The 22623-nt window shown below is 50.7% G+C and overlaps 1 protein-coding gene and 1 pseudogene across 2 annotated transcripts in view; one reads left to right on the forward strand and one right to left on the reverse strand.

Moving 5' to 3' along the window:
• CYTH3 (cytohesin 3) overlaps nt 1-22623 on the forward strand; it is a 93592-nt gene that overhangs the window by 55383 nt on the left and 15586 nt on the right. For both annotated transcript variants that reach the window (XM_040989990.1, XM_040989991.1), the window contains exons 2-4: nt 20396-20478; nt 22128-22192; nt 22445-22511. In XM_040989990.1, coding sequence (XP_040845924.1) covers nt 20396-20478; nt 22128-22192; nt 22445-22511 — 215 coding nt within the window. The remainder of the gene's footprint in view (nt 1-20395; nt 20479-22127; nt 22193-22444; nt 22512-22623) is intronic.
• On the reverse strand, nt 5747-8468 carry LOC121162725 (annotated as a pseudogene).

A 22623-nucleotide genomic window follows, 5' to 3' on the forward strand; every position in this document is an offset into this window, starting at 1 on the left:
GTGCCCTCCAGGCCAGTACGTTCAGGGGTGGGTCTTCAGCATCCACTGTTTCTAACAGTGTAAGAAAATCTAGGCTTTTTCTCTGATTATCCGCCGAATTCTCCCGGCTTCCACTCCTTGCAATTCAAAAGCCAGTTCCATGTTTTAAAGGATTTGTAAAATCAACAACTTAGTTGTAGGTGCCAACTGTATTTCCTAAGGCTTTTGTAACAAATTATCATTAAATTTATGGCTTAAGAAAGCGCATAATTATTCTTGTAAATGTCTGAAAGTGATAGGTCTGAGTTTTTTCATTGGTGTCTTGTGTCTTTGGGCCTTTTCAGTTTAAAGTGTTTGTTATGTTAGGGTATAAGCCTGCCATTTCTTTTGCTTTTTTGGTGGGCTTGGGGTGAGATGCAAAAGGAAGTCACCTCCCATCTGCCTGTCCTGTTGCCTGCAGTGGGCAGATCCTGGGCATAGTCCGTGTCTCAGGCCGGGGTGGCAGGAGGCAGGACAGACGGAGGTGCTGTCACATGGCAGGCCCTTGCTGCTGGCTGGCCTCCAACCCCTGCAGTCTCATTGCTCCTTTTCTGTTTGTTTTGGTTTTTTATTCTCTAACTCCTTTTTGTCTGTGAATTAATCTGATACTTTTTAGAATTCCAGTTTGATGTATTTATGCAAGGGTACTTCAAAAACTTGATTAAACAAAATTTGAAAGATAAACCTGTATTTCTCTGTATAGCTCTGTTAGTAGCTGCTCAGGTGTGTGTGTGTGTGTGTGTGTGTGTGTGTGTGTGTGTGTGTGTGTGTGTGTGTGTGTGTGTGTGTGTGTGTGTGTGTGTGTGTGTGTGTGCGCTTGAAGAAGTGGTGGCGGGACAGGCATTTTGCCGACATATTCCCTGCTGCAGAGGCTGGTTCTGCAGCCTGCTGGGTCTTAATTCCAGCTTCCTGCTAAGGCAGGCTGCAGTGATGGGTTCTCTGCTCCCTGCGCTGATGGCCCGAGCAGCTACGTCTGGTCGTTCAGCTGGGAGACCCAGGTGAGGTCCCAGGTCCTGGCGTCAGCCCCGTCCCGGAGCCGTGGCAGACATCTGAAGAATGTAGCAGCAGATGGAAGTGCCCTTGCTGGCTCACTCTCTCACTCTCTCTCTCTCTCTCTGCTTCTCAGTATAAAAAAGGAGTTTATAGAAGAACTGAATAAAAAGATAAGTTTATTTTAGCGCAAAAAAAAAAAAATCCCCTAAAATCCTTGCCCAAATATGTTCTTCAAAAATTTCATGGAAAATGCATGCCTATTATAGCAGAATTATGCGTGACTTGCAAAAGATTTTGCAGCAAAATATACTTATATTTTAATTCCATTTTACAAACTTTTGGGAATTTTCTTGTTTCTGTGCTATGTAATATGTAATTATGTTTATATAATTAGTCTATTAGTTTACCATTTTATTCAAATGAGATATAAAACTTCTACCTCTGTTTATGTCCCTTGCCCTTTCTAGTTTATAATATTATCTTCTTGAATATCGTGTGTGTACACTGGTGATCACATCAGGCAGGTGACAGTCTGGTTTTCTGCTTCCGCCATCTGACATAATGGAGAAATCTCAGCAGAAGAAAGGTTCGTTGCGCTTGAAGATCTGTTCGACCCCGCCGTTCTCTGAGTCTGCGGCCCTTTCCTGGACCACGTTCTTTCTGTTCAGAGAATTTGCTCCGGCCATTTCCAGGGCCAGTCCACTACTGATGGGTCACTTTGATTTTCCGTCATTTTAGGATGTCCCAGTTTCCCCGTTACTCCCAAAGGACAGTTTCCCCAAATATAGAAGTTAAGACTGACATCCTTTTCCGCTGTCTGAGGAATGCTGTGTTACTTCCGTTGGCTCCTGTGCTTTTGGGGCGGAATCCCCTGTTGTTGGAATTCTCTCTGCGCTCAGTGTGACTTAGTGTTACTTTCTCTTGCAGATTTGAAGCCGTGTTCCTTTCCCAGAAATAAATGTATGAGGTGTCCCGGTCGCCGAGTTTGTCCCGTTGGGAGATTTTTAGTTTCTTGAGGTTTGACGTTTGCTCTTTGCCAAATTTAGGAAGTTTTCAGCCATTGAAAAAAAAAAAAAAGACAACCAACCCTCCCAGCCACTTTCTCCTGCTTGCTGGAGTGAAATTTTCTGCTGTTTAGTCCCCGTGGCTTTCTGGGACTGAAAAAAATCCTCAGAAGCACCTCTGGTTGTGCCCTCTGGGGTGCCTGCACTGGCTCGGGCAGTCCGTCTCGGGGGATGGCATCCCCACGCCCGGTGGACTCTCCTCAGTTCTGGAACAGTGGGAGTTCTCAGGCTCGCGCGCAGCGTGGGTGTGTCCAGAGTTTAGCCTGCTTTCTATTTCCTTACTTTCACAGCTTGCCCTTTACAGCTGGTGGAAATCAAATAGGAAAATGTGCTTGTCTGAGCACCGACTGTGGCTGGCAGTTCCTGCCCCAAAGTGCACCTTGGCCCTGGCCAGTGTCGCGCTCGCACTGGGAGACGCTGTTTTCTGTTACTGTGGAGGGCTTGTGATCTTGGGTGTCCTCCAAGTTGGATTGGAGGAAATTGTAAATTTGAGTTCCACTTGTTTGACATTTTTTAACAAAATTGCCATCTTCCTCCTTTTCCTTTTAAGGTTTACTTCTTTGAAAGGCAGAGTTAGAGAGGCTGGAGCTGCTGGAGCTAGGCCAGGCCGAGGCCAGGAGGTTGTCCCATGCAGGTGCAGAGTCCCACGGGGCCAGCCGGCCTCTGCTGCTTTCCCAGGCGCATTAGCAAGGAGCTGGATGGGAAGTGGAGCAGCCAGTCCGGAAGGCCACCTGCATGGCATGCCAGCACCCCAAGTGTGGCTCAGTCTGTTGCGTCACAAAGGGTGGGGCCATTGTTTTTACATGTGACACTCAATATTTCTACATGTGCCAGTCAATATTTCCTGGCTCCTGGAGGGCACAACCTCACCCATTCTTCTAGAGTCCTTGGTTAATTCAACTAGCACCCAACTTAGAAGCTGGGAAAGCAGGACGCTAATACAGTGGCTCAACAACAAGGCAGGCATCACCTTCAGGCGACCTCACAGCTCCTTGTTAATGAGCCTGGGAAAGGCAGCAGAGGGCCCTACCCGGATGAAGTTCCTGGCTCCTCGCTTTGGCCTGGCCCAATCTTAGCTGTCATGGCCATTTGGGGAGCGAACTAGCAGATAGAAGATCTGGCTTTGTAGCTCTGCCTTTGAAATAAATAAACCTTTAAAAAATGTAAAAAGAGGAATCATTCTCATCTTGACCACTGGTTGTTTTTTAAGATTTGTTTATTTATTTATGTATGTATGTATGTATTTATTTATTAAAGGTTTATTTTTTATTGGAAAGACAGACAGATATACAGAGAGAAGGAGATACAGAGAGAAAGATCTTCCATCTGCTGGTTCACTCCCCAAGTGGCCGCAATGGCCAGAGCTGAGCCAATTTGAAGCCAGGAGCCAGGAGCTTCTTCCAGGTCTCCTCAGGGGTGCAGGGTCCCAAGGGTTTGGGCTAGGCTCGACTGCTTTTCCAGGCCACAAGAGGGAGCTGGGTGGGAAGTGGGGCAGCTGGGACACAACCGGCGCCCATATGGAATCCTGGCTCCTTGCAAGGCGAGATTTCAGCCACAGAGCCATCATGCCAGGCATTGAGCACTAGTTCTCAAAGCCGTTAGAGTGAAGGCCAGGGAGATGACTCTAGGGATGGGGTAACTGAGGGCCGTGGCCAAGGGTCAGGACACTCTACAGGAACCATACAATGCTGTCCACTTGAAAATGTCTTACACAAGCTGTGGCAGTCTTACTAAGATCCTGCTTGAGGGGTGGCAAGCTGCTGTCTGTGCTGCTGGCTACTGCCGTGGGCACAGGTTCAAGTCCCAGCTGCTGTGCTTCAGACCCACCTCCTTGCTAATGGCCTAGGCAAAGCAGCAGAGGACGGCTTAAGTGACTGGGCTCCGGCCAACGGCATGGAGACTTGAACAAAGCTCCTTGCTGAGGCCTGGCGCAGCCCCGGATGTCGGAGCCGTTTGGGTAGTGAGTCAGCAGATGGAGGCCGTATTCTCTCACCCTCCGCCCCCCTCTCTAACTCTTTCAAATAAATCAATAAATTGGAGGAGGAAAATGCCGTGGTAGGCGTGTTCCTCCCTCCTAACCCCTTATGTTTCTTCTTTCATAGCAACTGACAGACTTTAATATTCAAGAAAAATTAAGTCCATGGTTCACATTAAAAATACAGGAAATTCTTGTAGACATGAAGCTTCCAATTCAGCCTTTGCGACAACTTCGAGAATGAATGACACATAACACAGAACTTTACCAAATTTCATCATTTTTATACTGTGATTTTAACTTTAAAGCATCTCTTTATGTTGTTTATGCCATCTTATATACCATCTTGTTCACTTTATTAATGTGTTCTAAATCTGCACCACTTCAGAATAAATAACTTTTTTTTTTGTTTTTAAACAAGCACAGGGCCAGGTGCAATAGCCTAGCAGCTAAAATCCTCCCCTTGCATGCACTGGGACCCTGTACCCAAGTGGGAGACCTGGAAGAGGCTCCTGGCTCCTAGCTTCAGATCGGCTCAGTTCTGGCCATTGCGACTGCTGGGGAAGTGAATCAGCAGATGGAAGATCTTTCTCTCTCTTTCCTTCTCTCTCTATATCTGACTTTGCAACAAAAATTAATTTTTTACAACACAGTAACCTGTCTCCTCCCATTTTATGACCTTTGTGTATAAAGCTAATTTCAGGGGAAAACCTTTAAGGCTCACATTTTAGTAGTTAACATTAAACATAGGACATAAAAATGGCATCCTCCAGTGACGTTTCTAATACTGATTCTACATTTTCAAGTTAGGGATATATTAACAACAGCTATAAGGAAAAAAAGATTAAAGTGTATGTAGAACATTGAAAAATATGGTGTCAAAAATTGAAAGCAAACCAATAAAAGGATTTCAAAATTAACTGATTATAGCTAATTTAGAAATGTAAATAGGGCCTGGCTCAGTGGCCTAGCGGCTAAAGTCCTCATCTTGAATGCACCGGGATCCCATATAGGCGCCGGTTCTAATCCCGGCTGCTCCACTTCCCATCCAGCTCCCTGCTTGTGGCCTGGGAGAGCAGTCAAGGACAGTCCAAAGCCTTGGGACCCTGCACCCGCGTGGGAGACCTGGAAGAAGCTCCTGGCTCCTGGCTTTGGATCCGCACAGCACTGGCTGTGGAGGTCACTTGGGGAGTGAATCATCGGACGGAGGATCTTCCTCTCTGTCTCTCCTCCTCGCTGTATATCTGCCTTTCCAATAAAAAATAAATAAATCTTTTTAAAGAGAGAAATGTAAATAACATTTTTAAAGAATATCACCTGGTAGCAAAAAATTTTAATTCATCGAACTCACCCACCTGTGTCAACCTGTGTAAGGAAAATGAAGATCATGTTTTGGTAAAAGTTGTAAAAGAATAAATACTAGTCAATGAATAAACAGTACTTCTGAATTAACCAAAGCCAGAATGCAACCCTTCTCATTCAATGGTTGCTTTTCAAAACTTTGTTGCTTGTAAGATTAAAGGGAAATTAAAAAAAAAAGATCCCTCATAATTCATTTCAAGTTAATTCATACAGGTAAAGAGAATTCCCGTCAAACATCTGGCAGGTTCCGAGGGACAGGTGAGAACTGTTTTACATCTGCCCCGATTTCACAAGTCAGGTGTACTCCAGGGATCCCTTTAGGCGGGAGCAGAGGTCACGAAGGCGCCTCCCCGTAGGCCAGTGAGGCTGTCGCCTCCAGCAGCAGCTGCCTCACCTAAGTGACAGCAAAGGTCTGAAGACTCACAAATCAGTGTCCCTACTGAAACAGGACGTTTAGGCTACAAGCACGTGAAATCTGTTTAAACCAAATTGCCACAGAGGTTCGTTAAAGCAATCCGTGTAAACGTTCAGAGTTCTTTCCTCCGAGAAAAGGGTAAAACATCAGTCATCTCTACTTTAAAGCTATTGGAAACAGAATGATGAACATTAAAGAACAGAACGAAAAGGGAATCTCGCTCCAGTGAGGATCTGTCAGAGGGAATTGAAAGCGGCACCCGCTGTTTAGCTGCACTGACCCGAGGAACGGTGCGATGCTGATCTGATGTTGCATCAGTGGCTTCTGCTTGCAGTATTGAAGATGCAGACCATGGGTACCAATTTGTCCCTGAATTTCATTTTCAAAATTTTCCTACATTAATACCATTATGACAGTTTCCACTAGTATATAATTGTGTCACACTGACGATCTGCACTCGTTGGCTTTGACGTCATCCACCTCAGATGGGCAGGTGGTACTCGCGTTTCCTCCGGACCCTGACACTACCTTTGCAGAAGCTTCTGCACCTGACGTGTGACGTCGAGATCTGTGTGACCCAGGATGCGTGTGCGGCCAGCAGGTGCTCGGTTCAGTCTGGCTGAACGACTTGACTTCTCAGTTACCCGAATGTACTGGACTGACCTGTGATGCTGTTAAGCTTGACGTTTCTGATGCTTCTTTAAGCTCAGCTGAGCTAGAAAAAGTTTGAAGTAAAATAGCATATGTATTTCATGTATAGACTGCTTAGGCCACCTTGGTTATCATAAGTCCCAGTTGCAGAAGCAACAGGACAGCTTTGCCTCTGCCCAGAACAGCAGGTCCCATGCAAGAGGAAAAACAGACTGCTATGGACTCAGTGCTCCTAGTCAGTGAGATGGCACCCGTGGATGGATAGCTCCATGAAGACACTCGGGGAGGGAGGACCTGGCCTGAAGGAAGGCATGCCGTGCCGTGCCCACACTTCTTCATCTGGTTTTACTTGTGTAGTACAGGCCCGCACGGCAGAGTGTGTTTGTGAAAAAGCAACAGACATGTTGAGAAAATAGACACTATTTCTAAATTTTGTTAGGAATAGGAAGGCACCACTGATGTGAGGTTGTGTCCTGTCATCAGACTGTTTATTTTCAGTCGTTTATTTCGGTGTTGTTCTTTTTTTTTTTTTTGAAAGATTTATTTTTATTATTTTTTTATTGGAAAGGCGGATATACAGAGAGGAGAGACAGAGAGGAAGATCTTCCGTCCGATGATTCACTCCCCAAGTGAGCGCAACGGGCCGATACTATGCCGATCCGAAGCCAGGAGCCTCTTCCGGGTCTCCCACGCGGGTGCAGGTTCCCAAAGCCTTGGGCCGTCCTCGACTGCCTTCCCAGGCCACAGGCAGGGAGCTGGAAGGGAAGCGGGGCTGCACGGGATTAGAACCGACGCCCATATGGGATCCCGGGTGTGCAAGGTGAGGACCTTTAACCACTTGCGCCACCGCGCCGGGCCCTCGGTGTTGTTCTTGCTAGACTTTTGCTGGGCAGTGTCACTGCAGACCGTTGCTGTGGCTTGCGGGCCGCAGGCAGTACACACTCACGGTAGTGTCTCATCCAGACATCATTCACAGTACCTGCTCACAAGACAGATTCCTTTGCCACCTCTGCTTGGAGTCCACACTGCACAACAACTTTTTTTTTTTTTTTTTTATGTCCTCGTAGCTCAATTCTATGGAAAGCTCATTTGTCAGATTTTCAAAGTGGTACAAAAGAGTTTCCTAGCTTTATCCACATTCCACCTGGGTTAAGTATTTCCCATGTTGCAGCGATATAATCAATTATGTTGTGAGCTGCATCTGTGAAGAAGCAGGGAGCAGTGCAGTCCCACGCATCGCATTCCGAATAGATCTGAAAATCTCCTGTCATGCAAAAGGATGGGTCGGATCCGATCGGCTCAGCTGATGGATCCAGGGCTAGAGTTTGTATTTGTTCATTTCAAAGCATCTGTTGAGTACAAACTTGGAAGAAAAGAGCATGAAAAAGCTCATTTCCGTGACCGGCATCACCGAGCGCCGCCGTTTCCCAGGCCGGTCAGTCTTCCTCGTCCAGCACCAGGTACCGGAATGTTCACCAGGATTAGAAGGATCCCGTCTCTTTCGGAAAGTTTTTTAGAATCTCTGTAATGAGTGGTTGAGAGCAGGCCTCTCTGTGGGCTTTCCCAGCCTCGCTCCAGTCCCTCCGACTGTCTCAGTGTGGACTCGAACGTGTCCATGTCGAACGTGGACACCCGTGTAGCCGTCCGTTCCCGTCTTCTCCATAGCCCTTGTGTTTGTACATTCATACGCAGTCATTCACAGTGCTCGGCAGCGTTTCTTGGTTATGATCAGTGCGTTCTCGGGTCTTGTCCAGCTGAAGAAGGAGCTGAGGAAGTAGTTGCTGGTGGTTAGCTGGAAGTGATCAAACTGTCTTTGTGTTTGGTGTGCTCGCTCATGCGTGCTGGTGCCGTGGTGGCGGGAAGCATTGGTGATCTTGCAGAAGTGCAGCCACTCCAGCCTCCTCTTCTGCTCCTCCGTGCTGCGCGTGGTGCTCCACCAAACCACGTGGCAGAACCCAAGCACCTAGTGGAGAGCTGCACCCCACCTCATCGCCCGGCCGTCGGCCACTCAGCCCTCGGGCGGCCAGGAGACAGTGGCGGGAGGGGGCCATCTCTGCCGTGGCCTGGCCTGGCCTGCGCGGGTGTGGTGGGGAGAGTGTGCTGGCAGCTGCCCAGCCTACCTCTCCCCCTTATCTTCCCTATCAAATGAGAATGTACCATTTCCAGAAATGCACTAAGGCCATGAAATTGTATGACATGAGCCCTGCGCAGGAGCCTAGTAGCTCACCTTGCATTTGCCACGATCCCATATAGGCACGAGTTTATATCCTGACTGCTACAATTCCCATCCACCTCCCTGTTTGTGGCCTGGGAAAAACAGTTGAGGACGGCCCAAAGCCTTTGGACTCTTCGCTTGTGTGGAAGTCCCAGAAGAAGCTCCTGACTCCTGGCTTTGGATAGGCTCAGCTCCAACCAGTGTGGCCACTTGGGGAGTGAACCAGCGATGGAAGATCTTTCTGTCTCTCCTTCTCTCTGTAAATCTGACTTTCTAATAAAAGTAATGAGATGTTAAAAAAAAAAAAAGACGCGATTCTCTGAACTGCAAAAGAAAAAAAGAGCAGGTCAGCGCCTCTTCTCAGAACAACTGTGCGGCCCCGTACGCACGTGCTGTGCGGCAGGCAGCGTCCGGGTGCTGGGCCCGGTGATGCCCAAGCCAGCCGCGCCAGATGTTTCCACGAAGCAGGGACTCGACAGGGCTTACCGGGCTGTGTGAGCTTAAAGAAGCCGAGCAAGAAGATGCAGCTGCTTTCCGTCACTCGAGAGCATGGCTGAGGCTCCGCCAGGCCCCTTAGAGCAGAGCATCAGAGGAAAAAACGGATTTAGGCACGAAGATGGTTTTTTTTTTCTCCTTTTTCTTAAGGCCATGAGCCATACAAGTACTGATTCGTATTTTCTACATTTTTGCCAGAATTCGGTTACAGATACAGTAAACTAGCTATGCAGATATTTTTATCTTAATTGAATGAACTTCTCCAGAGCGAAGGTTTTGCGAGCAGCTCTAGGAAACTGAATGGAATAAAACCTTAACATCTTTTTGTTTGACAAAGTAAACATGCTGGATTCATTATTTTAAGATTTATTTATTTTTATTGCAAAGTCAGATTTACAGAGTGAAGGAGAGACCGAGAAAGATCTTCCATACACTGGTTTACTCCCCAAGTATCTGCAATGGCCAGTGCTGAGCCAATCCGAAGCCAGGAGCCAGGAGCTCTTCAGGGTTTCCCATGCGGGTGCAGGGTCCCAAGGCTTTTGACCTGTCTTTTACTGCTTTTCCTGGCCACAAGCAGGGAGCTGGAAGGGAAGTATAGCAGTCGAGATTAGAACCGTCGCCTGTATGAGATCCTGGCATGCAAAGCAGGGACTTCAGCCACTAGGCTACCACACCAGGCTCAGTTGCATTATTTTTAAAAATGATTCATTTATTTTTATTTGAAAGCAGATTTACAGAGAACAACGAGAGAGAAATATCAAGATCCTTCACTCACTAGCTCACTCCTCAAATAGCTGCAAAGACTGATATTGAACTAATCTGAAGCTAGGACAGCAGCCAGGAGCCTCTTCCGGGTTTCCCACTCTGGTGCAGGGTCCCAAGGATTTGGCCCGTCCTCTGCTGCCCTCCAGTCCACAAGCAGGGAGCTGGATGGACACCAGAGCAGCTGGAGCCAGAGCCAGTACCCACATGGGATGCCGGCACTGTGCACAGGAGGGTTAGCCGGTTGAGCCAGGATGCTGCCCTGGAGTTTGCTCTGCCAGTGTCAGCAGCAGCCAGGGCTGCCTGGGCCCGAGGGGGAGCCGGGTCTCAGCTCGGGTTTCGCCCTTGGGTTGCAGGGCCCACTTAGTTGAGCCTTCCGGAGTGTGCATTAATAGGAAATTGGAATTGGGAATGGAGCCAGGGCTCCAATCCAGTCATTCAGATATGGAACAGTGTCGTAACTGCTAGGCCAAACAGCAGCCCCAGTCTGGAGTTCTGGGTCGCAGTTGTCTGGTACCGTGTTTGAAATCTGATGAAGGAGCCCCTCTCATCGAAGAAACGCGGTGAGTTTGGTTTGATGAACTCGTTAGAGGACTTTCACAGAGCTGTTTTAGGGAATTATTTGGTACTTTTGGATATCATTATCCCTATATTTAGAATGTTATTCTTAGACTTTATTTGCTAGAACAGATTTAGATTTAGATGAAAATCCTGCAGCTAGCACTGAGTTCCCATCTGCTCCCCTTCGCGTGGCCGTCTCTGTTACTACATCCTCCGCTAGTGGGAGACGTTTGTCGTAGCTGACAGTGTCCATGCACTGCTGCGAATCAAGTCCCCAGGGCACACGGCGGTGCATTCTTTGAGCTGTGTGCTTGTGTGGGTCCTGACCAAGCACGTCTCTCTGCTCGGGGAGTCCTCCGCATGTGGCCCTTACGTGTGCCCCTGACTCTTGGCCACCCTCACCTGCTGCTGTCTGCACAGCTTTGCCCTTTCTGGAATGTCCTGTAGTTGGACTCCTGCAGGGTGCAGTTTCCTCCGATGGCTTCTCTCACTCCAGCTACGCGCCTGTGGCTCCTGCGTGTGCGTGGCTCGAGAGCATGCTTTTCGGGTGTTTCCACGTGAGTCCAAGAGGCAGATTCGGGAAAGATTTTTATCTATAGTTGCAAAAAGTGCTTTATCCAGTGATGCGCTTACAACAGGAGACCGGAAGCACCCCAAGGGGAGCAGTCATTGCATGTAACGGTCAGAAATGGCTTCATATCGTGTGTATATGGAGATTGTACATATTATATAGAGAGAGTTCTTACATTGAGAGGGAGCCAGCCTGCTCATCTGTTGGTTCACCCCACTCCCACAGCTTGCAAGAGCCAGGGGTGGGCCAAGGTGAAGTCAGGGACTTGGGCCCCAGTCGAGTCTCCCGCGTGGGCCCCAGCCATCCTGCTCCCTGCCAGGGCCTGCCACCTGGAGGGTGGAGTCAGAAGCAGTCCGCTCCTCCATGTGACCCTCCCAGCTGGTGTCAGCCTGCTCGGCCAGCACTGCCCCAACACTTCTTTTTTATCTGCTCCATCTTTCCTTTAACATTTATGGTAATGTGGAGACTAATTTATTTACTTATTTTTATTGGAAAGGAAGATAGGATTTATGGAGAGGAGACACAGAGAGATCTTCCATCTGCTGGTTCACTTCCCAAAGGTTGCAACGACTGGAATTGAGCCCATCTGAACCAGGAGGCTTCTTGTGGGTCTCCCCGCGGGTGCAGGGTCCCCAGGCTCTGGGCCGTCCTCTGCTGCTTTCCCAGGCCACAAGCAGGGAGCTGGATGGGAAGTGGGTGGCCAGGAGACAAGCCAGTGCTGATATGGGATCCTGGCACTTATGAGATGAGGTGAGATGAGGACTTACCCATTGAGCCATCAGACCAGTCCTCCTCCTCCTCCTCTCTCTCTCTCTCTCTCTCTCTCTCTCTCTTTTTAAGGCATTATTTTATTGGGAAGTCCGATATACAGAGAGGAAGGTCTTCTGTTTGATGATTCACTCCCCCAGTGGATGCAATGGCCAGAGCTGTGCCAATCTGAAGCCAGGAGCCAGGAGCCTCCTCCGGGTCTCCCACATGGGTGCAGGGTCCCAAGACTTTGGGCCATCCTCAACTGCTTTCCCAGGCCACAAGCAGGGAGCTGGATGGGAAGTGGAGCCACCAGGATGGCGAGGATGTCAGCCACTAGGCTACTGTGCCGGGCCCTTTTTTGTTTTTAATTAAGGAAAAATACTATTCCTTCCCATGTGTGCTACTGATGAGTGTTGCTGCTGTTGGCGTGCAGCAGGTTCCTAGGATACTATTTTAGTCTTCCGTGGAAACGTTCCTTCTCTTGGTAAAGGAATGAAAGGGACCAGCTACTCATACAGAAACTTTTCTTTAAAGATTTATTTTTATTTTTTCATTGGAAAAGCAGATATAGAGAGGAGGAGGTATAGAGAGAAAGGTCTTCTGTCTGTTGATTCACTCCCCAAGCGGCCGCAATGGCTGGAGCTGAGTTAATCCGAAGCCAGGATCCAGGAGTCTCACCAGGTCTCCCACGCGGGTGCAGGGTCCCGAGGCCTCGGGTCGTCCTCGACTGCTTTCCCAGGCCACAGGCAGGGAGCTGGATGGGAAGTGGAGCTGCCAGGACATGACCCCAACGCCCATATGGGATCCCGGTGGATGCAAGGACTTTGTCTACTAGGCTGTCACACTGGGCCCTGTACAGAAACTGAAGAACCAGCAGCGCTCAGTGTTAGCGTCCCTAGTGGTCACTTGTTTGATGCCTGCTTGGGCACTGCCCCATCTCCCACCCCCAGTCCCCTCAGGTGCAAGCAGGAACACGGGCAGGGCCGCCGCTGACCACGGTGCCCTTTCTCGGGCAGTCCTCTCTCCCTCTCCCAGATGGACCGGGGTTCTGGTTTCTGTCATCACAGATTGGTTTTGTCTGTTCTTGGCCTATTCTGGACGTTTCTTATACATGGAAGCATATGATAGGTCGTCTTCTGCGGCTGGCTTATTTCACTGGGCCAAACTTTATCAAGGTTCATCTATGCTGTGGCATGTGTCAGAACTTGGTTCCTTTTTATGGCTGAGTAACATTCCATTGTACGCGTGGGGATACTTCAAAAGCTCATGGGAAAGCAAAAGATCATGTGTATTTTCCATGCACTTTTTAAAAAACCCTCATGTGCTGCACTGCCCTTTGTCCATCTGCGGACGGACGTTTGGACTGTCCCCACTTCAGGCTGTTGTAAATATGCCGCCTTGGACGTTGGCCTGCAGGTTTCTGTGGACGCATTTTACATTTTACATCTTTTAGCTATGTACCTCGGCGTGCGGCACAGGGGTGGGGGACTGCTAAACTGCTTTGCAAAGAGGCTATATCTTAGTGTATTTGAAAAATTAATTTAATTTTTTTTCAAATTTTTTAATTTTCATTTTATTTGAGAAGTTTGGAGAGAGAGCTTACACCCAGTTCCCTCCTAAGATGCTGACCGGGCCAGGCTGAGGTCAGGGACCCAGATCTCCATCCTGTCTCCCATGTAGGTGTCGGGGACCAAGGCGTTGAGCCCCACCTGCTGCTTCCAAGATGCTCCTTAGGAGGAAGCTGGGGAGGGAGTGTCTGAAAAGGCATCCTAGGCCGCTGTGCCACACCTACAGTGAGGAGACACAGAGACAAAGATCTGTCTGCTGGTGGCTGCAATGGCCAGAGCTGAATTCATCTGAAGCCAGGAGCCAGAAGCCTGGAGCTTCCTCCGGGTCTCCCACGCAGGTGCAGAGTCCCAAGGCCTTGGACCATCCTCCACTGTTTTCCCAGGCCACAGCAGGGAGCTGGATGAGAAGCGGGGCAGCTGGGACACGAACCTGCTCTCATATAGATGCTGGTGCTTGTAAGTAGAGGATTAGCCAGTTGAGCCAGCACGCTGACCCCTTTTATTTTCTAAACGTAGTTGATGATTATTTTAAAACAACTGTTTTTTAAGTTATGTTTTAATAGATTGTTTTAAATATGATACAAATGCTGATATGTATTTTTGCATCATTATTCTCTTAGTATTTTCTACTTTACATTATGAGGTCATCATTGCACAGGGAGTGATTTAGAATTGTTTTTTTAGCTGGCTGCTCTTCCACCTGTGTCATCACTTCTGATCTGGTCACTTTGTGATGATCTGAGGGCAGTGGAGGATGAGCTGAGGCCTCGGGCTCCTGTGCGTGGGACACCCAGAGAAAGCTCTGCACTTCAGGCTTCCAGCCAACCTAACTCTGGCTGTTGTAGCTACCTGGGGAGTGAACCAGTGGATGGAAGCGTTAGTGTGTGCGCACTCTCTAAAACTCTTGACTTTCAAATTTTTTAAAAAAAAATTTCTTGATTTCCAAACAGCAGGGCTTTACGGTTTCACTGCTTTGTCACTGATTTCTAACTTTGTTGTCTTGTGAGTCAGAGTGTGGTCTTGTTACTGATTGCTCACCTGAGAGTTCCTGCCCCAAGCCTGGAATCCTGAATTGTTCTGAGCGAAGGAAACAGTGGGTTAGGAGACCTGAGCGGTTTGCCAGGAACCCAGGCCCTTTCCTGGGTCTGCAGTAATGAGTCACAAGCGAGGAAGGAGCCTGTGTGGGCACCAGATCATGTCCCAGTACTCCACTTCCCATCCAGCTCCCTGCTTGTGGCCTGGCAAAGCAGTGGAGGACGGCCCAGAGCCTTGGGACCCTGCACCTGCGTGGGAGACCCAGAAGCTCCTGGCTTCGAATCAGCTCAGCTCTGGCCAGCTGTTACGGCCACTTAAGGAGTGAACCAGAGGATGGAAGATGTTTTTCTCCTCTCCTTTGTAAATCTGCTTTTCCAATGAAAATAAATACATTTTAAAAGAATGAACCCTGTATATATTAAGTGAAGTACGTGAAAGGGGCGAACCCTCCCCCTCCTCTCCCTCCTTCTCCAGATACGGGAGAAGGAGATTGGAGGCACTTGTCTGTCTGCCTCCCCTGCCCGTTCTCGCCCTCTCCACCCTGATCGGTGGTCCACAGGGCGCAATCCCTTTCAACTCTGTAAACACCAAAAATAAAAGGAATTTACTTAAAAAAAGAAGAGGATGAGAACCCCGTGTCCTGTGCTGGCTTTCTCGGATTTGATTCTGGCTGCTGACCCCGGCTGCCTGCGGCTACAGAGCCACAGGCAGCAGTTACATCTCATCCGGGGTGTGTGTATCTGTCAAATGAAAATGTTGGAAAGATTTTGTGCATTTACAGTGTGCACTGTGAAGTTTTGACACGTGTGTGCTGTGTGCGTGTGTGCATGTGTACGTGTGTGTGCGAGTGCACGTGTGTGTGCACGTGTGTGTGCCAGCAGGTAAGCACGAGAAACATGATAGGAAACAGCCCAGAACAGGCCATGGAAAGTCACCTGCTGGCATACATTTGGCATGGGTCGGGGGCAGCCGGGACATGAACCAGCACCCCTGAGGGATCCTGGCACTTGCAAGATGAGGGTCTAGCCATTGAGCCGTTGCTCCAGCCCCGCGACTTTTTAAGATCTCGTTTAATTTGAAAGCCAGGGAGCTCGCAAAGACTTGCCAGCATCTGGGGTGTGGGACGAGCCGATTCGAGGACCCTCGGTGTAATCTGGATCTCCCACCTGGACGGCAGGGACCTCACCCGCTCGCTCCCACAGCACACATGAGCTGAAAGCTGGACTCAGAACTAAGAACAGGGTGTGGGTGTCCCAAGGGCCGACCTATCCCCCGGCCAGGTGCCCACCCTCAGGTGCGTGGTAGCAGTGACTAGCCTCACATTGCTTCATCAGCTAGCTAATTGTTGCGTTGTGTCTGTGGAGGAGTGGCACTTCCTCAGTGATGCGGCTAGGCGCTGACAGAGCAGGTCCTTAAAGGGCTCATGGCCAGTGCACTTTTCATCTGTGCCTCGCAGGTGAGTAGCAGGAGGCTGGACTGCGAGTCCTGGGGCCCGCGTCGCAGCTTACCTTGCTGCACTGCCTCACCTGCCCCCTTACCCTCAGTTTTGAAGATATTTTCTAGAGTATGAAATTTTATATATTTTTAAAAATGCCATTTTAGGAAAGGATAAATCCATTTCCAGCGAGGCTGGAAGAAGTCTCCAGTTGGGTGTTGTAGTTAAATTCATATTGACTGGAACCCACAGTCCAGGCTGCACAGGCTGAGGTCCCAGTGGCCAATGTGCCCACAGACTGGCACTGGGGAACCACTGCCGAGAAGGGCAAGGTTGTGGGCCAGATAGCATAGCTGCACTCCTCATCCTTACCCTGAAACTTCCCTGGCAGCGCCATGCTGCTGAAGCCAGATTCTTACCACCGCCCTCTCTCCTTGTCTTTTCCTTATGCAAACATTTATATTTGCTATCAAGAATTAGGGCAGGAAGTGCTGCTTGGGCCTCCATTGTCTCATGGCAGAGATCCTGGTTTGGATGTCTGGGCCCAGGACCCAATGAAAGACCAGGACTGGGTTCTGGCTCTTTACCACAGTCTGACCCCATCTTGACTGTTGCACACACTTGGGTGGAAAGTCATGCTCTCTGAAAGCTCAGTCGGGAAGGGCTGCAGCTTGGTAGCACTTAGAGAGGAAAGACGGCAGACAGGTGAGGACCGGCATTGCGGGACAGCATTAGTAAGCTGCCCCTTGGAATGCCCACACGCCATGGTGGAGTGCTGGTCATGTCCTTGCTCCTCCACTTTCCTTCCAGCTTCCTGCCACCGCGTCCTGGGAGGCAGCAGGTGCTTGGGCCCCTGCCAGCCACCGAGAGACCTAAATGGAATTCCAGGCTCCTGGCTTCTGCGTGCCTTCTGCAGGCAGAGTGGTGCTGCTGAAGAAGGGGTCTGGATAATTCCAGATCCCTTCCCCAAGCGTGGTGTGTAGGTTCACTTTTCATTCAGCATGTGTGAGGTGCCTGTGTGTGAGTCGATGATGCGACTGCTCGGTTTTCTTGGGTGCTGGGAGATCCTGGTGGGACTACACTGGCCGCTGCTCCAACAGCTCTGCCCTGTGCATTCTGCTGTCCCAAGGAACAGTAGCACAGCAGGATGCTGAGGGGACAGGAGCTGTACCGATGGGTCCCACACTGCTTCAGCATACACCTCTCTTATCAATCAGTTCTGCAAAATGTGTCCGAGAGTGTTCCTGTGTTTACCCTAGAAGATCTGCTACACGAGATGTCACTTGCCATTGAAGACATGAGTGTCCCGCCCTTGCAATACAGCCTAAAGAATGACCACCCATGTTCATCAGATGGACATTGCAGTCATTAGCATTGTACCCAGGTACTCTGCCTGAGTATTTCAGAGTGGAACGCAGGTGGTAAGGGCGTTTACATCCAGAGCACGACTGGCCAAATCTCTAGAGACTTCGGATATCCTCCTGCATAACTGCAAGACACGGTGGAACTGCTTTCTCTTTTAGACAAGCAAATTCTGTGTGGAAGTACTGGACATATAAATGGTCAGCACTTTAATTCCTTGGGGCTTTAAAGAGATAGGTAACGCCAAAAGCAGAAGCACGCAAGTCCAAGAGGGGGCCAGGAGCCTCGTCAAGTCAGGAGTGTGTGGATTCGTCTCCCAGGTCTTCACTGTGCTCTCAGCCAACCCTGTCCATCCCCAGGGGAGAGAAGCTGTGGGCCGACCCTCTGAAACTACCTGCTCACAGGTGAATTCAGACTCTGCCGAGAGGCCAGTGCTAAGGTGCGGGGAACCAGCTGCCACCTGCCATGCTGGCATCTCCTAGCAGATCCCTGGTTTCCATGCCAGCTACTGCAGTTTCAATCCAGCTCACTGCCTAGTGTGCCTGGGAAAGCAGCAGAAAATGGCCCAGGTGCTTGGGCTCCTGCCACCTACTTAACAAGGGAGATGGCACGAAGATGCTCCTGGCTGGCCTGGACCTCCAATTGTGACCATTTTGGGGTGAGCCAGTGGATGGATTATCTCGCTCTCCTTTTCTGTACAAATAAATCTTTAAATTAAATAAGTAACCAACTACCCATGTTGCTTTTATTTCCTACATTGGAGAACCCAGTCAGTTTCCCTTTGGGAGCGCAGCCAGCATTGCCGGCAGACTGGGTTAAGTCTCCGATGCGTTTGCCCTTTCCTGCGAAGATGGGGTGTGAGTCGGACACCTGTACGTGTGTTCTTCTCGAGTAGAACAGGAGCTTCCTTGGTGCCAAGAGTCACAACTTTGAGAGTTCAATGTTCCTTGCATACGGCTCTTCTGTTGATCCGTCTGAGCATTCAGCATCTTGATTTTCTCCTTCCAGTGGTTTAGTTGCTGGGTTTGAAGGCTGTCCCAGCTCTCAGCCTCCTCTCTTGATTTGGATCTCTGTGCTTCCCAGTAAATGTCAAGTGTGAGAGACGGCATTCCTGCCACAGGGGCCAGAAAACACTGCCAGGGCTGAGCAAGGCGGGGCAGGAAGATGAGGGGCTCCGACGGGGGAGCCTGGGAGAGCCATGGGAGAGCCATGGGAGGATGGGAGGAGGGAAGAAGCCCATGCCTGAAGTCGCTGGGGGGTCAGAAGGCGTCTTTAGGGTCCCATGAGTCCTGGGAAGGCGGAGGGGAGGGCTGGCTCTCGGCGGCGTTGCCGAGTGGCCTGACTCTGGGCTGCCCAGGCTTGCCCTCCTTGGCGTGTGTGAGCATCCTAGCTTATATGTTTGTGTCTTTGATCAGATTTGAGAAATTCCAGTCCTTATTTCTTCCTTCTCCCTCTTGTCAGAGAAAAGCTGTTGGTCTCTGATGGCCCCAGTTTCCTTAGTTATAAAATGGCAATCAGAAGATAGCACGTTCACACACCTGCGCCCAGTGCAGCGTGGCAAGTGAAAATTCTGGTTTATTTCCTCATTTTCGATGGCTTGACATTGAGGGTTGCTCGAGCAGAACTTATGAAGGCTTAGACCACATGCAGAAAACAGGAAAATAGGGGAATTTTGGATTAATTGTATGCATCACCCAAGTCTTTATAAAACACTTTTTTTTCCCATTTGGGGCAAAAATTGTTTATGAAGAATGATCTGAAGAAAATGCAGCAATTTTTGCAGAATCACTTTTAGTTTGAATGTTTATTAGCTTTCCATGTGTTTTCTTAACTCGTGTCTTGATGAAGTCTTTCCTGAGGTCTTCGCCATGCTGCCCGCAGTGTCCGTGAGGACGGGAATAAAGCTGCTCTTGTGTTACTGGACATGTCCATGGCCTGCGGAGGTTACTTCGCTGAGACACAGTGCTTGGAGCCCTTGGCTGCTTGGGAAGTTGATTGTTACTGAAAAGCTGTGACCTTTCTCAGCCGAAGTGTACCTGGTGTGGTAACTTTGTTTATTTGAAAGCCAGGCACATGGTGCTCCAGCAGGGTCTCCGACCTGGGTGACAGGGCCCAAGCACTGTGACCAACTTCTGCTGGCTCCCCAGGTGCCTTAGCAGGGAGCTCAATTGCAAGCCAAGCCTCTGGGACTCAAGCCGGCACTCATAGGGGATGCCAGCGTCTCAGGTTGCTTCGTGACCCACTGTGCTACAGTGCTAGACCCTGGAAATGGTTTTTAAACTAAAGAATGAAGAGCTCTGCTTAACTTTAAAATATTTTTTTAAAAGACTTAAAAAGATCATATTGAAGACCAAAGATACTTATTAGCAAAGGAAACGTCTGGCATTACCTTAACACTATACATTCGCTTACCGCTCGGGTTCCGTTGCGTAGGTACACGTAGCGTTTACGCGCTCTGCGCGGGCGTGTGGGTCTTCTCATCTGTCAGGTATGCTTGTTGACATGACCCACACCCACTGATGCAGGGCTCAGGAATTCTTCCGGTATCTTACACGTGGCCTGCCCATCCAGCTGACTAGCACACCTTACCACATCGCTGTGCTAGGTGGCTGTGCCAATTGATGATTCCCTGCAGATTTTTCCCCAGTCAGCTGAAGTTGAAATGTGTATTTTGACATCTCTGAGTTACACACACACACAGTCCCTTGGTTCTGAGGTGTGGGGGCCCCAGCGTTAGCCCCAGGAGTGGCCACTGAGCCCCTTTTAACTTTGTTGCTCGTGTGTGTGTGTGTGTGTGTGTGTGTGTGTGTGTGTGTGTGTGTGTGGTCCGTGTACTAGAGGCTTCTCTCCAGGCTGGGGGAGGAGGACTGAGCAGTGTGCTGGGAGCCCTGAGCGCAGCGGGGTGGCCTGGGTGACGTGGGGGCCCCCACGCCTGTCGTCGGACCTGGAGCTGGCCAGGTGCTGCCGCAGGGAGGGCACTCACACAGGCTGGCTGTGTCGGGGTCCTCCTGCCCCGTGCCTGGGAGGCCGACCGTGCCGTCAGGTGTCTGCTTCTCTGGAGAGAAAGGTCCCGCTGCCGTCCAGCCAGCGCTCTCGCGTTGGGCTCACTCTCCGTGGCAGTGTGTTGGTGTCCGTGCGTGATCCTGTTTTGCTTCTTCCCCAGTTCCTGAAGACCTCTCGCTGGAAGAACGGGAAGAGCTTCTGGACATTCGTCGAAGGAAAAAAGAACTTATCGATGACATCGAGGTAAAAAAAAAAAATCTTTGTTTTTGAGCTTGGGCAACATTTTAGTAAATAGAGTAACTTCCCCAAACCACGCAAAATGGGTTGTGTGCAAGAACCACGTGAGTGGACTGAGCCAGAAAACTGAAGCTTTCTCAGCAGAAAAGTCCCTTTCAGCGATTCAGCCATGGTACAAGCTCGGGTAGCAGGGCGGACAGGTGGTCCTGGGCGCCTTGCAGTGGGCTCCGGAGTCATGGGTGATCACTGAAGCAGCCCTCACACCTGCTGATGGGTTGCCACCCCCAACACTGGGTGAGAAAGCCAGTTTCGTTTACCAGTATCCCCAGCACCTAGACCCCCGCCAGCTGTGTGCTTGGAGCTCAGGCATCCTTTGCATGCATGGGTGCGCCCCATCCCCCCTGGGTTCCAGCCGTGACCCCAGTGCCTGCTGGCTGGTGGGAATGAAACCGGGTCACGTCCCGCCACGACAGTGTGCTTGCTCAGGGCTGGCTGCAGAGGCCCCACAGGAGTCGCTGGAGAACAGAGCTGGCGTGCCTGCGCGTGTCAGAGCCCCCCACGGCTGCCCGGACCCCTTCCCTGTGGGCTCCCTGGAGGCAGTGTCTGACGTGTGGCTGTTTGCGAGCCGTCCCAGTCCCAGAAAAGAACTTCTGGGAGCCCACACTGCCCATGGGAAGTTCCTTGGCATGTGGAATAGCAAGGTTCTGAGTCAAAATGTCTTCATCTGGGAGGTGACTCATTAAAACCTCTCTTCTGGGATTGCCGGTTGTCCTGGAGGGAGTCAGGGGTCCGACAGTCGGTCGTGGGCGCTCTGGCTGCGGGATGAGCGTGTGCTACTTGGACGTTGGGAAGTGCGTGTGGATTGACCTGGAAGCTTGCTGATCTCTGACACCTGCCTGTCTGTCAGATGGCTGAGGCCCAGAGGGGTGAGGGGCTGGGCTAGAAGGCTCCACCTGTGGGGCCGCAGGCAGGGAAGAGAGGGTGGTGAGGCAGGCTTATGGCTAGGTCCAGGCAGCTCTGGCTTCTGCCCGAGGCCCTGTCTGTGATGCTTGCCCGTCACAGAGCGGTGAGCCTCACTCAGACCTTGATGTGCTCAGTAACGCAACCGTGGAGGCTTTTGGCTTTCCCCTTGAGCTTCTTGGAAGGAAGGGATCGCTGCGGGAAGGGTGGAGGAAGGCCGTGCTGGGCGCGCCTGCCGGTGAGCTGAGGAAGCACGGCTCCACTTGGGCTGATGTCATCGGCCCAGCACCTCGGCTTGATTTTGTAGATACATTCAAAAAGCAGAGGGCTGGAGTTGGAGGGTCCCGTCCCCTGGTTCATTCCCCAGATGCCCACAGCAGCCAGAGGACCCAGGAAGTACCAGGGGCTGCTTCCCGTGGTATGGAAGTAGTGTGGGGACTCCCACATGGAATGCGGGCTTCCCGGCCTTTGCCGCAGTTCCTTGCTGCCTCTGATCTGCCTCTCACAGAAAGGCGGGAACAGAGTTTTGCTCCTGAGTTGTGCTGGCTCGGCCAGTGAAGATGCTGGTTTTCCCTACCTGCGATGCCCAGGAGACTGCAGGAAGCCGGGCCTGGGCGACTGACTGCCCAGTCCAGGAGGGGGAGGGGTTGGGGCGACCCCCTTCTGACCCCCACGTGCCGCCTCCTTTGTGACAGAGGCTCAAGTGTGAGATTGCAGAGGTCATGACGGAGATCGACAGCCTGACGTCGGTGGAGGAGAGGTAAAGCCCGGGCTCGCTCCCCACCTCGCGCCCGCCCCCGCCCCCCCGTGTGCACGCTGGGCGCTGGCACAGGCTGCGGGGAGTGGCAGGGGGCCTCCCCAGTCCCTCTTCCCCCAGCTCCCGTCTGGCCCAGGTCCAGCCTTGCCATGGCCTGGAGGAGCCGTGCTTTGGTGGCTGGGGGGAACGTGTGCCGGTCCGGGCTGACCGCTCTGAGAATGCTGCTGATGGTTTTGAATTGTTTCACACCAACAGCAAGACTACCCAGAGGAACAAGCAGATCGCCATGGGAAGGAAGAAATTCAACATGGACCCCAAGAAGGTGAGTGAGACCTCATTGGCACACGGCAGTTGAGTGATTTGTCATGATTTGGGTTGAACATGCTCAGACTGGAGCTGCAAGAGGGGGCTGCTCAAGGGTGAGGAGCCCCCTG

The sequence above is a fragment of the Ochotona curzoniae genome, unplaced genomic scaffold, assembly GCF_017591425.1.
Source record: "Ochotona curzoniae isolate NIBS_2020 unplaced genomic scaffold, NIBS_Ocur_1.0 contig_54, whole genome shotgun sequence".
In the NCBI taxonomy this organism is placed as follows: domain Eukaryota; kingdom Metazoa; phylum Chordata; class Mammalia; order Lagomorpha; family Ochotonidae; genus Ochotona; species Ochotona curzoniae.